The sequence below is a fragment of the Gastrolobium bilobum genome, unplaced genomic scaffold (assembly GCF_033153095.1).
Source record: "Gastrolobium bilobum isolate Gb01-03AN ecotype WA unplaced genomic scaffold, APGP_CSIRO_Gbil_v1 utg4933, whole genome shotgun sequence".
NCBI lineage: Eukaryota > Viridiplantae > Streptophyta > Magnoliopsida > Fabales > Fabaceae > Gastrolobium > Gastrolobium bilobum.
Window position 1 is genome coordinate 153,025 of NW_026897330.1, and position 13,667 is coordinate 166,691.

The 13,667-nt window shown below is 36.2% G+C and overlaps 1 protein-coding gene across 1 annotated transcript in view; it reads right to left on the reverse strand.

Moving 5' to 3' along the window:
* LOC133306051 (E3 ubiquitin-protein ligase KEG) overlaps positions 1-10,972 on the reverse strand; it is a 38,087-nt gene extending 27,115 nt beyond the window's left edge. The window contains exons 1-6 of the mRNA XM_061506324.1: positions 10,287-10,972; positions 8,867-9,232; positions 8,541-8,771; positions 8,217-8,342; positions 7,793-8,129; positions 7,553-7,710 (exon numbers count right to left, since the gene is read on the reverse strand). Of these exons, the coding sequence (XP_061362308.1) occupies positions 7,553-7,710; positions 7,793-8,129; positions 8,217-8,342; positions 8,541-8,771; positions 8,867-9,232; positions 10,287-10,972 (1,904 nt within the window). The remainder of the gene's footprint in view (positions 1-7,552; positions 7,711-7,792; positions 8,130-8,216; positions 8,343-8,540; positions 8,772-8,866; positions 9,233-10,286) is intronic.
* Between the last annotated feature and the right edge of the window lie 2,695 nt (positions 10,973-13,667).

Sequence of the window (13,667 nt, forward strand, 5' to 3'; positions counted from 1 at the left end):
AAAGCTAAATTTGCTAAGGGTGGGATTGGTGCTAGCACTAGCCACTTGAAGAGGCATTCAGAAAATTGCTCAAAAAGGAAAATAGACTAAGCACGACTAAAGTAATCAACTATACCATTTCAGCCTACAGGTTTTGCCTTGAACCCTTTCCTTACATCAGGAGGTAAGTATTCTAATGAAAAGATGAGAGAAATTATTGCTAGTGCTATCATGATACATAAGTATCCTTTTTGCGTTGTGGAGGAAACATATTTCATGTGCGATGTTGCACACATATTCTGAATTTGTTAGTGCAACATGGCCTTAGTCATATCAAAGATATAATTGAGAATGTTTGTGAAAGTATTAAATATGTCAATCAATCTGATTCGAAGTTGAAGACTTTTTATGATATTGTTAAGTAGATGAGGGTAAAAGAAAGAAAGTTAGTTATTGATTGTCCCACTAGATGGAACTCAACATTTGCAATACTTTCTACTCTTTAAAATTCAAGGATGTATTTTTGAAATACAAGGAAAGAGAATCCTGTTATAATTAATTTCCATCTGCAAAGGAATGGAACAAGGTTGATAAGGTTTGTAACTTTTTGGAAGTTTTTAGTCATGTTACTAATGTCATATCAGGTAGTGACTATCCCACATGCAATTTATATCTCCCTGAAGTTTATAGGATTAAAGAAGTAATTGATGCTGCAATTGAAGATAATGACGATTTTATGAGAGAAATGGCAAGGCCAATGAAAGAAAAATTTGACAACTACTAAAGGGGAATGCAATATGTTGATGGCCATTGCTAGTATTCTACACCCAAGGTGTAAATTGCATGTGGTAATATTTGCTTCCCAATTATAGACAAATCAAAAGTTGAGGCAAAAGAAAATGTCGAAAAACTGAAGCAAAATTAGAAGATTTGTACAATGAGTATTGTACTCAAAGGTTGCAAAAGTCATCCTCTAATAGCGAGCTAGAAACTAGTGGGAACCAATTATCCTTCTCTTCCACTATCCCAACTCAAGGTCCTCGATCTGGATTTTCTAAAACCATGAGCATTGTGCGCGAAAAAGAAGATGTACCCCTAACAAAATCCGAGGTGAAAAATTATCTTAAAGAGGGGGTTTATATATGTAATGAAAAATTACAAATTTTCTTCAACGCTTTGGAATGGTGGAAGATCAATAGCTTGAAATATAGAATTTTATCAAAGATGGCAAGAGATATGTAAAGAACCAATTCAACTCAAAAGCTTAAGCTGTTGGGTGAAGACCATTTTAATGGTTTATATTATTCTATAACACACTTTCTCACACAAGAGTCCTTTGAGTTTAAGCCTAGATATTGCACAGGCCCAAATCTTTGGTTTATCATGTGTTTACTTAATTCCCTTAAAAAATGAGGGGTGATGAGGATCGAACTCATGACCTTATGGTCACTGACGCTCTAATACCATGTAAAGAACCAATCCAACCCAAAAGCTTAAGTTGTTAGGTGAAGGCCCTTTTAATAATTTATATTATTCTCTAACAAGATATATTAGTTATTCCAATCTCTACAGTAGTATAGTATCTGAGTCCACATTTAGTGCTGGTGGAAGAGAAATTGATGCTTATCGTGCTATTTTAGCTTAAGAGACCATTCAAGCATTAGTTTATGGTGGAGATTGGCTACGAAAAAGTATGATTTGAAGAAAAAACAAAAGGTATAAGTTTAAGTAAATGAAATTGTTTTAGAATTTGATAATATGATGATCTTCAACTTATTGTGTTTCTTATGCAGGATGACTATCACATGATATCAAATTGCTCATATGAAGGTGCTTTACTTGATCCAAAGCATGCTAAAAGGTACCAGTTGAGATTAAAGAATAATTGTATATTGAATAATAGTGTGTTACAATATACAAGAGCTCTCTATTTAAAGAGACTAAAAGACCTAATAGGCTAAGCTCACAAAATGTGGGACCATATACACTGAACTATTCTAACAACTACTCTAACTCTCCCCCTCAAGCTGGAGCATATATATTATAAGCACCCAGCTTGCCACAAATGTATTCAATCTGAGGACCTCTAAGAGCTTTAGTGAAGACATCCGTGAATTGATCATTAGAGTTGATAAATGTCGTTTTGATTTCTCCTGACTGAATCTTTTCTCGAATGAAATGACAATCGATCTCTATATGTTTGGTTCTCTCATGAAATACAGGATTAGATGATATATGTAGCGCAACTTGATTGTACAAATGAGTGTCATAGGTTGTTTCTATTCATAAAAACGGAACTCCTGAATCAACTACTTTAACCAGATTAGCTCGCAAGTAGCAACTCCTATCGCACGATATAGCAACTCCTATCGCACGATACTCATCCTCTGCACTAGAGCAGGCAACAACAGTTTGTTTCTTACATTTCCAAGAAATCAGGTTTCCTCCACAGAAGACACAATAGCCTGAAGTAAAACGCCTATTCGAGGGTGATCCCGCCCAATCGGCATCTGAATAACCACAAATTTCTGTATATCCCTAATCTGAATATAATAAGTCTGTCCCTGGTGTTCCTTTGATGTACCAGAGGATCATCACAGCAGCACCCCAATGAAAATCACAAGGAGAGTCAAGGAACTGACTCGGCACACTAAATACAAAAGAAATGTCCAGCCTAGTCACGGTTAGATAATTAAGCTTCCCAATCAACCTCCGATAACGTCTAGGATCTGATAATGGCTCTCCCTGTCTAGCGTAGTATTTTGATAGTAGAATCCATAAGTGTATCAACCGGCTTACACCCCAAAATACCAGTCTCCTCTAGGATATCCAAGGCATATTTCCTTTGACAGATAGAAATGCCTTGTCAAGACTATGCTACTTCAATCCCTAAGAAGTAACGAAGCTTACCAAGATCCTTTGTTTGAAATTGACTGAACAAATACTGTTTTAACTGGTGAATCCCAGCTTGATCACTTCCAGTGACAATAATGTCATCGACATAGACTAACAGATAGATGGATTTGTCAGGAGATGTGAACCTATAAACACAGAATGATCAACCTTACTACGAATTAAGCCAAAAGCCTGACCAGCAGAACTGAAACGGCTAAACCAAGCCCGAGGAGACTGCTTGAGGCCATATAAGGACTTACGAAGTCTGAACACCATCCCAGACTCCCCCTGAGAAACATACCTAGGTGGTTGCTCCATGTAAACCTCTTCTTGTAAATCACTATGAAGAAAATCATTTTTAATATCTAGTTGAAGGAGTGGCTAGTGACGAACAGCAGCAAGGGAAAGAAACATTCGGACAGACGCCATCTTAGCGACAGGAGAGAACGTGTCAAAAGTGAGACACACAAAGAACCAAGCACAAATCTAGAAAGAGGAGAAAAAACTGAGCTAACTTGTCCAAGAACGACTGGAAAGGGACGCCGAAACAGTGCACATGCGCCGGTGAAGGGTGGCGCATGAGCACCATGCGCAGGGAGAAGGAGCCACGCGTGAAGGCGCATGGGGACTCCTATGGTGATAGGTCTTCCACGAACTTGGTCGCCGAAGAGAGAGGACTCTAATCAAAGGCTTCCCGGTTGAAAACGAAACCGGAACAGTACTTCGGTGGCTGTGAACAATGACGAAAGGTGGTTCTGGCGGCAATCAGTGGTTCTGACGGTTGAAGAAACAAGCCGGAAGGACGCACGACTGATGAAGATTTGCCGAAATGACGAACGACAAAGTAAAAAAGAAGACCCAAGTAGTGGGCTTAGGATTTTAGCAGAAGCAGATCCCCAGAACAAATAGCTCTTATACCAAGTTGAGATTAAAGAATAATTGTATATAGAATAATAGTGTGTCACAATGTACAAGAACTCTCTATTTAAAGAGATTAAAAGACCTATAGGCTAAGTCCACAAGACGTGGGACTATACACTGAACTATTCTAACAATTACTCTAATAGTACCAATGAAGGATTGCATATTTCTTCTTAGTTGCACTTTTTTCCACTCTATTTCACTCATTTCTCAATATGCATTGCCGTTAATTTTTTCTTAATTCTTCTTTTTAGGTTTTTGTTCTTGGTTGTTTATAGTGTCATAATATTTTTTATTATATGATATTATCACTTTATCCATAGACATGCTGGGACTAAGGAAAATAAGCATATTGATTTGCCACATCCCCATCTGATTATTGTTTGATTCTACCAGAATTTTTTTTTTCTTTTCTGTTCTATCATGTGAATTTAAATTTAGCTTTTGAGATGATAGCCTTTTGGATTATGGCTTTTAAACAAACAATAGAGTTGTTATTTGTATATCTTGTACATTAAAAATTGGAAAATATTATTCTCCTTTCACATAAGATATCTTCTCGCATGTTGTTTCACTTCGATTTTTCGCACCCCACCTTTTTTTTTTCTTTCTTTTTGTAATGGTGGGACCCACTTATTTTCTCTGTACAACATAAGATAACTATCTTATGTGAAAGGAGACTAATAAAGCCCTTAAAAATTTCTCTGACTTTATATGAGCATTTAAAATTTCATTTCTTGGAACAAAAGCTACTTTATCTTAAAAGTAGTTTATCATTTATCTTGTAAGATTGTCACTATTTTTTTTGGGAAAAGCTGTTATTTTTATTTCTTGGAATAGAATGAATTTTATTTTTTGGATTAACTGTTATTTTTCTTTCTTTTGATTGATTTAATTTCTAAGGAAGAGGATATTCCAGCGGCGCAAAATGTGAAAGTGATCAATCAAAGGAGGAGGAATATAAAGCTCACCAAAAGATGCTGAAGGATGCCAAATGCAAAGAAAAAATTCCCAAAAATAATTATTGCGTGTGTTGTTATGAATATTATTTGAGAAATTTTTTATTTTGTTTAAAAAATTAGTTGAGAAATTTTATAATTGGAACTCTTGCTTGAAACACAATCCCACGAACGAGAAATTTGATTTTTTTTATTTTAGTTTGATTTGAAACTTGTTAGGCCTTGAAAGCCTTTTAGGCCATATTAGGCTTTTCAAAGTTCTAGAATAGGCCAGGTCAGACATATAAACCAAGCCTTTAATAGGCTAATAGGTCAGTGTAGGCTCTAAAACTTTTACATAGGCTAAAGCTATTAAGGCCAAAGTCTAGTCTAGTCTGGCCCATTTACACTCCTAAGATAATGTCTCTCAAGTCTTTGAATTGAAAAACCAATAACAGGATCTACACCAAGGAGGTATGATAATTACTAAATATTTTAATGAATTAAAAATTTTATGGTGGAAACTAAACCTTTACTAAGCATTCTTTCCCCCGCCTTCTCTTTGGGGGGAGTCTATAGGAGAAAATGAAGATAAGTCGTGAAAACATACTAAAATCACAGTGTTACTACTACCATTAGAAAAAAGGAGGGCAGCCACAGTGCTTGATGCCATAGTGTTACCATTGGAAAAAGGGGGAGCTATTCAACCTCTAGTTATAGTAGGAGAAATTGGCGAAAGCCTCCTCAAAGCGTAAATAATCCAAAACCTTTAGACTACCAGGATTCTGATTCGAGTTCTAGTTCCAGCAATCAAACACCTATATGCCATGGCACAACTGTCTCTCTAAGAAAATATATTCAATCTTGTACTACTCATCCTATTTCTCACCATATTTCATATGAGAAGTTGTCTCCAAGTTTTCGTGCCTTCAACACTGCATTAGACAGTACAAAAATACCTAAAAATATCCAAGAAGCCCTCGATGATTCAAAGTGGAGGAATATTCTCCCTGGAAAGGAATAGAACCTGGGAAACAATGACATTACCGATAAAAAAACAGTCGATAGGTTGCAAATGGGTATTCACTACTAAATTCATGCAGATAACAGCATAAACAAATATAAGGTCAAATTGGTTGCAAAGGGATTCACCTAGACATATGAAATAGACTATCAAGAAACATTTGCTTCAATTGCCACGGACAGCGCCATTCGAGTCCTCTTATCTCTAGCCGCTAACTTGGATTGGCCTCTGCAACAATTAGATGTGAAGGATGTATTCTTAAATGGCAACCTACATGAGGAAGTCTATATGGATCCTCCACCTAGTGTCGGAAAAGAAGATGGATTGGTGTGTAATTTAAAAAAGTCTCTCTACAAGCTTAAATGATCCCCTAGAGAATGGTTGAATAAATTCACGCAGACAGTCAAGAGGAAAGGTTTACATCAACCACAAACTGATAATACTCTTTTCCACAAATACTCTAAGGACATAAAAATTGTTATTCTTATTGGTTATGTGGACGACAGAATCATTACAGGTGCAGATCGTGAGGAATTAGATCCCTTGAACAAATATCCAACAAAGATCTTGGAATTCTCAAGTACTTTCTTTGTATGAAAATGGTCTGAAGAAAGTCAAGAATCACTCAGAAAAAACATATACTTGATCTTTTGCAAGAAACAGGCATGTTAGGATGTAAATGAGCCGAGACCACTGTGGAATCTAACACTAAGCTAGGGATTGAAGACGGGAAAGAGGTGGATAAATAGCAATATTAGAGATTGTTGGAAAATCGGTCTATTTATCTCACACTCAATCTAACATTGCCCTCGCAGTTAGCTTGGTTAGTCAATTCATGCATTCACCCAAGGAGAAACATTTAGGTGTTATCCATAAGATTCTTAAGTACCTCAAGAACACTTCAGGTAGGGATTATTCTTCAATAAAGGTATAAGAGGATGATTGAAATTTAAACTGATGCATACTAAACATGTTCATCAGTAGACTGAAGATCCACCTCAAGCTATTGCATTTTATGTATGGGGCAATCTAGTGATGAAGAGGAGTAAAAAACAAACAGCAGTCTCCAGAAGTAGTGATGAGAAAGAATTTTGAGCTCTTACTCGTGGAGTATGTGACTAAGTCTGGTTGAGAAGATTGCTTGAAGAATTGAAGATCTTTTATTCTTTACCAGTTAAACTCTACTGTGACAACAAGGTAGCTACGAGCATTGCCTAAAATTATGTTCTCCATGACAGGACAAAACATGAGGAAGTTGATCTCACTTCATCAAAGTAAAATTAGATGATGGAAGTGTGTGTAAGACGTACATTCCAACTAAACAACAGACAACAAACATTAATACTGAAGACTTACATAGACCAGCATTTGAAGACATTATTGGCAAGTTGGAAATGATCAACATATGCCTCCCAACGTGAGAGGGAGTGTTGGAAATTAGAAAAGATTGCTTCCATTTATTGGGTATATTATCAAATCCCTAATATCTCTTTATAATTCGTTTTTATTTTCTTTTATTAGGAGAGATTTATTTCCCTATTTAACTGGAATGGGGTGTCTATATATATGTGTAACCTATTGTTAATAGAGGATTCACAATTCGTGTTCATTTTTACTCTTCTAACAAAAACCAACTACAGCATATCCATTCTTCTGTATAACGTATAAGCTGTTGATGAATTTCCTTGCAGCTGATTAAGATCAGTTTTTACACCTCTAGAGTCCTAGAATGATTGACACACCTGGCATGCGCATTCTAAGCTTAGAAGAAAATTAAAGCGATGTCTATACTTACGTGAGATTCTTCGAATTCAAGATGGCCATTGATCTACTGCCTCCATTCTCCAATATCACAAGAGCACAGTCAGTGTACTTCTTTGCAACTGCTCTGTGCAGTACAGATTCACCGTCATCATCCACAGCATTAGGATCAGCTCCAGCAAGTAGTAATTCCTGTTATTTTACCACAAACTTACATGAATGTAGCTATCGTAAACAGGAAGAAGCATCTTAGTATAATATAAGCAAAACATACTTTCATGCAATCTGGTTGGCCATGATCGGCACAAACATGAGCAATAGATGGGCCAAAGCCATCTCTCAATCGTGACCTAACATTAGCATTTCTTTTGACAAGACAATGAACACATTCCGGGGATCCAGTAGCTAATGCAAAAAAGAGAGGAGGATCTCCATCTTTGTCCAAGACATCAACATTTGCCTCTGGATACTCCAAGATTGCCTCAACAAGCTTTGCACAGCCACGTCTACAAGCCAAGTGGAGGGCAGTTTGTCCATCAATATTTTGTACTTCGAATAGAGAAGATATGTAGTTGCTGCCACGTTCTGATGCAGCCTTTACAAGAAGATCTCTGCGCAAGAAGTACAAAGAAAATGAATGAATATCAAAATTTAAATGAAAGCTTGATCACGGAAGATTGGTTGTAGGACCAACCAACCTAACACCTCTGACGTCCCCCGCAGACACAAGTCGATGAAGATGGCTTGGGCTTTGCTGAGTAACATCTAAATCAGGAACAGGGGACAGCTCCATCACATGTGATGCAAAGCTTTTAACAAAGTCACTGTATTTACAGAAATATATAACACTGTGTAAGACAAATGCTGGACATCAATGAGAATTGTGGATTTGGCTCATTCACAAGCAAGCTCACATTGCTTATTAAAAACCATAAATAGCCTACACTTTGACTGCTCAATCAGATGCCATATAAACAGCATAGAAGATACAAGCCATGGATATAATAACTTTAGAGGCTTACTTATCAGGGCTCGAAGGAGGGCTGTGTGGTATTTCCTGCAAATGACGGAGAAATATTGCTAGCATTGCGCTAAAACTAGGCCTTTTAGATGGCTTGAACTGCAAGCACTCTCCAATCATCTTCCACAAATCCCTAGGTATTCCACCACCAACCACACTAGCATACTGTGGGGGCTGATTCTTTGCTTTGACAACCGCTTGATGAATTTCCTCTGAACTTAAACCAGCCCAACTGCACAAGCATAGATTTTGCAGTATGAAATTCTAAGAAAAGAAGTGAGAACATAAGGAAGAAAGGTTCAATAAAGAATGAATTGCTCCACATACGGAACAGAACCAGTGCACATCTCCACCAGTGTACAACCAAAACTCCAGGCATCAGACTCTGCAGATATACCTATTGCATCATCCCTGAACAAATTTAATGACTTCTTCACCGGTTCCCCCCAAGCCTCTGGAGCTGTGTAATGTGGACTGAGCATTGTACATTCCATACAGGAGTGTGTTTTTGAGGAGTCACACTCTGGTTGGGCCTTCCAACAGGAAGGCTTCTTTAGAATTGCAGCAAGTCCGTAATCAGAAACCACTGCATGACCGTCTGGATCAAGAAGAAGATTGGATGGTTTTATATTCATGCAAACAATGCCTGCAGCATGTAGCTCAGCAATCCCTCGCGCAATGTCTGCCCCATATCTACATTTGCCAAAATTTGAAGTCACTATTCACAGCTGTCACGGGCAATTGGTATACAATATGGGAGAACTCCAATCACAGGGAAATTATTTTTAAGCTGACCATATTACATGAATAAGAATTAAGAAAACAAGCAATCATCAAGCCATAGATAAAACTGTTCTTGTGAAATGTTTTCAACACAATTTCATCCAAACAATTCAACCCTTTTTTTATTCATGATTAATTGCAAAAAAAAAACAGTAAAGTACAGAGGCAGCACGTCAGTTAAATGATAAATGTTGGATATTGAATAAACCACTCCGATTAACTCCAGTCTGGATGATCACTGAGGTACCAGTGTCCCTACAAACAGTCATTAACATTGCATTTTCTTTAAATTTTCACCATAATGCAGTTCATCGTACTTATAACCTGTAATATTGGCAGCTATAATACTCATCAAACCAATCTATATAAATTAAACTAATCAAGCACGAAAATTGCTACGCTTCTTTTTTATTCCTAACTACCAAGTTCCAGTAATAAATTTCTTCCCACTAGCTTATCACAAAAACCATAGAAAAAAATACAAAAAAAAAAACAGAGAAAAGAAATGCTACAACCAGAAATTTGATTAGAGAAGTAAAACAGAGTTTTGTTAGTTCAGACTCAGTACATCGTATAGGTGACAACATATCTAAAGGTTTTTTTTTTTTTTTTTTTGGGTGAACTAACATATCTAAAGCTTTAATTTCATAATATCTTTAAAGTAACAATTTTTAATCATATTCATAGTCTATAATACGTTGACACATGGAGGATCATTGTGAAGTGGCAATATATCTTTAGACTGAATTCCAAAATATCTATTCATTTACAAGTTTAAATCATCTTCCTAGTTATAGGTGAAGGTATCAACATTAACCTTCATACTAAACTAATAACCCATATAAATATAAAATAACAAATAAAGAAATAATATATGCATATAAATTTTGTATATCTATTTATTAATAACTTGTATTCATATTCATATTTGTAAAGTGACACAAATCAAAGAACAAAATAAAACCTAAGGACTTGCTCCAAAGTAAGCCTGCCCTCGTTGCGGTGCATCTCAGACTGAAGCGATCCATAACACCTGTCCATGACAATGCACAAACAGTTATCCACCTTCACTGCCCCATGAAACGTGCACACATTCCTACACCACATCGAACCCCGACGCAACAATTCAAGCTTCTCCATCATCCACTCCACCACCTCCCCCACCACCGCAACCTTCTTCACCGCCACCTTATGCCGGCCGCCAATCACCGCCGTCCACATCTCCACGTCAGACCTCCTCCCCTCCCCAATCCGCTTCACCAACCTCAAATCCCCGATCCTCCCCGACCACGACTTCTGCGCCACATGGCTCCGCCGCCGCGCCACGTCCACGTCATCTTCTTCTTCGTCTTCGTCTTCGTCTTCGGTGTAGTCAAAATTGAAGTCGAAAACGGACCTAACTGCTTTAGGCGAGGGCCTGCGAAGGAGGCCGATGACGGCGTAATTCTTAGGGAGAGCTTGAACGGAGTTTCCGACGGTGGAGACGTGGCGGCACCGCGGACACGTCAGCGTGGTGTCCGGCGACGCCGAGAATATTCTAGAAAGGCATTCTTTGCAGAAACCGTGGCCGCATTGGAGCATGAGCGGAACCCGCTCCTCCTCGTTGTACCGCGTTTGGCAAATGGAACAGCACGGAACTCTGGTTTTCATTTTCCAAAATCATCCGAACCGAACCGAACCGAAACTCGAAGTTGAACCGTTGAACCGTAGGAATGGTTCTTTTTTTTTTTTTTTGAAGACTGAGGAAAATGACGATGATGATGATGATGATGTTATAGTTGGAGTTGGTTATGGAGAACTGAAGGTGGTGATGAGAGGTGGAAGTGGCAAGAGTATGAAATATGAATTGAGGAGAGAGGTTGAGGTTACAAGTTACAACAAAGTGATCAGTTGAGGTAATGGGGAGAGGAATTTAGAGAGAGAAAGGGTTTTAGAGAGAGAATGAATAACAGAACCAGAACAATGAGGAACTGGTAAGCTTGAGTTGTTTAAAAGAGGGGTTTTTTTTAATTTTTTTTTTTTTTAATCTTTCTCTTAAAATTTTCAACCATCTCAGATTCTAAGAATGGCTAAACAGATGACTTTGAATTTGAACCCTTTTCTAAGTTTGAAGGGATCATATATATTTTTTTAAGAAATTATTGACGAAAAATCTTTGGAGTTGTTGGGATTTAAATTTCAAAGTTGAAAATAAATAAATATCCTCTAAAACAAAACAGATGTAGTATAATGATATAGGTTAAATTAATATTTGTTATATTATATGAGATAATTTTATTTTTTAATACACATATAATTGTGTGAGATTCATATGTGCCATGTAAAAAGAAAAAAAAAATGAGTTTCATATTTTTATATGTTTTGTAGAAGATAAAATTATTTCTTATTTGAAAATATTAATTCTTAAATTTATATATAGGGTTGCGAAATAAATATTTGATTTTACGCAAAATTATTTACGTTAACGTGTGTTGTCAACTTGTGATGTCATACTATTACAAAATTTCACCTTTTATTTTATGGGTCTTATTGTCATTGTCAAACACTTCTATTGATGTATTAACATATGACTGAATGATAATATAAAATTTTATATTTAAAATTAATTAAAACAAAATTTCTTTACTTAAATTAAGTTGTTTTCTTTCACCAAATAAAAAAATTAAATTATTTAGTTAATCTACAAAGTTTGGTTTTAACTTTTAAATCATTATCACGAAGAAAAACTACAACATTAATGCATTATATAGGGGTGTCAATTCAGTACATCATACAAACATGACATAAGTTTTTTATATTTGGGTTGATTCACATTTATGTATGTTCGTATTGGTAAAAATAACATATAAAAGTTTATGTCATTTGCGTGTTAATATGTAAAAACAACATTGATTTATGATTTTGACCGATGGGTTATCTGTATAACGTCGTGTCATTATTTGGTTAATATTGTTAATTGATGAAAGAGCTACCTCATTTTTTATTTTATTTTTGGTAATTAGAAAGAGCTACCTTTAATACACATGTTATTCTTTGTGTCATATCATATAACCTGCATAACAAGTGAATCGTGTTGAGAATACGTTAATTTAAGGTTAATGAGTTATTTGTATTATCAACCCATAAAATTAATGGATCATATTTTTGTCGGAAATTTTGACCCAAATATTTATTTGTGTCATATTCACATTGAATATATTTATTATATTTATATTCATCTCAAATATTAACATAGTATCAACATGATTCCCTATCACAAATTACACCACCAATTAACAATCAAGTTAGATTTTTTTTTTTACCATCTAACAGGTTGAGTTTTATATAGTTCTAGTTCCGATCTGATATTCGAGATGTCCAACCTAATGATTGGTATATTTATTTTGGATCTATGCGTCCTTTCTCAGGTATCTATGGAAGAGATACCTTAGAAATCAGCATATCATTGTGCACTATAGTAAAAATGGCATAGCCAAAGGGTGGGGTGTGTGCACAGTAACAGCTAAAAGAAAGAAGGTTTAGAATGTGTGTACCTTATTGATCGCATTTGTGAATATTTTTATTATTCTTAGTATCTGAAAGTCGGCCATGTTCTTGGTCCGAGCCTTGTTAGCCTTTGATCTGTGGTGTATAGCTTCAACTATCTTGTTGTGCATAATTCTTACCTCGGACATCCTCCTTTGCTTCCCTACCCAATAGCCTGGATTTTTGAAGTAAAGCATATTGAATTATTAATCTTGTTGGCCAAACTTTCATGACTGAGGTCTCTTTTATAAGTAGAGGAGTTTTCTATTTAACCTCTTTGTCAGGGTTTTATCTCGACCTTCTTGAGCTATGCAATTTTAACTAGAACCAATATATTATTATCGATCCGTGTTCTGAATTTATTCTTTCTTATTTCACTTTTTCTTTTGTGTCGGGTTTCATGAGCCTGGTATCGAGTATGCTATTCTAATATTTCTCTCTCAATCTTTTTTTACTATCTTACCGAGATCTTTACCTGTGAAGGTTGTTGCTTTCCTCATTCAATTTTGATTGTTGTGTTGCTACACTTGCCCCTAATTCAGCCGTCCGGAAATCTACAAGACTAGCTAAAGTATAGCGATATATTTTGGAATGATCATAAAATAAATATAGAAATACATTAACACTGATATAAAATGTTAATAGTTAAAAGTGACAAAATAGACTCGGCCCGGAAAGCTGACCCACCACGCCAAACAAACCGATTTTTTTTTCCCGTGCATCAACACAAGTAATACACTAGTATATTCATAAATATGATTCAAAATAATTATATTTTCGTAATTTCCCCCTCCCACACACACAAAAACGGCGCCTGGTT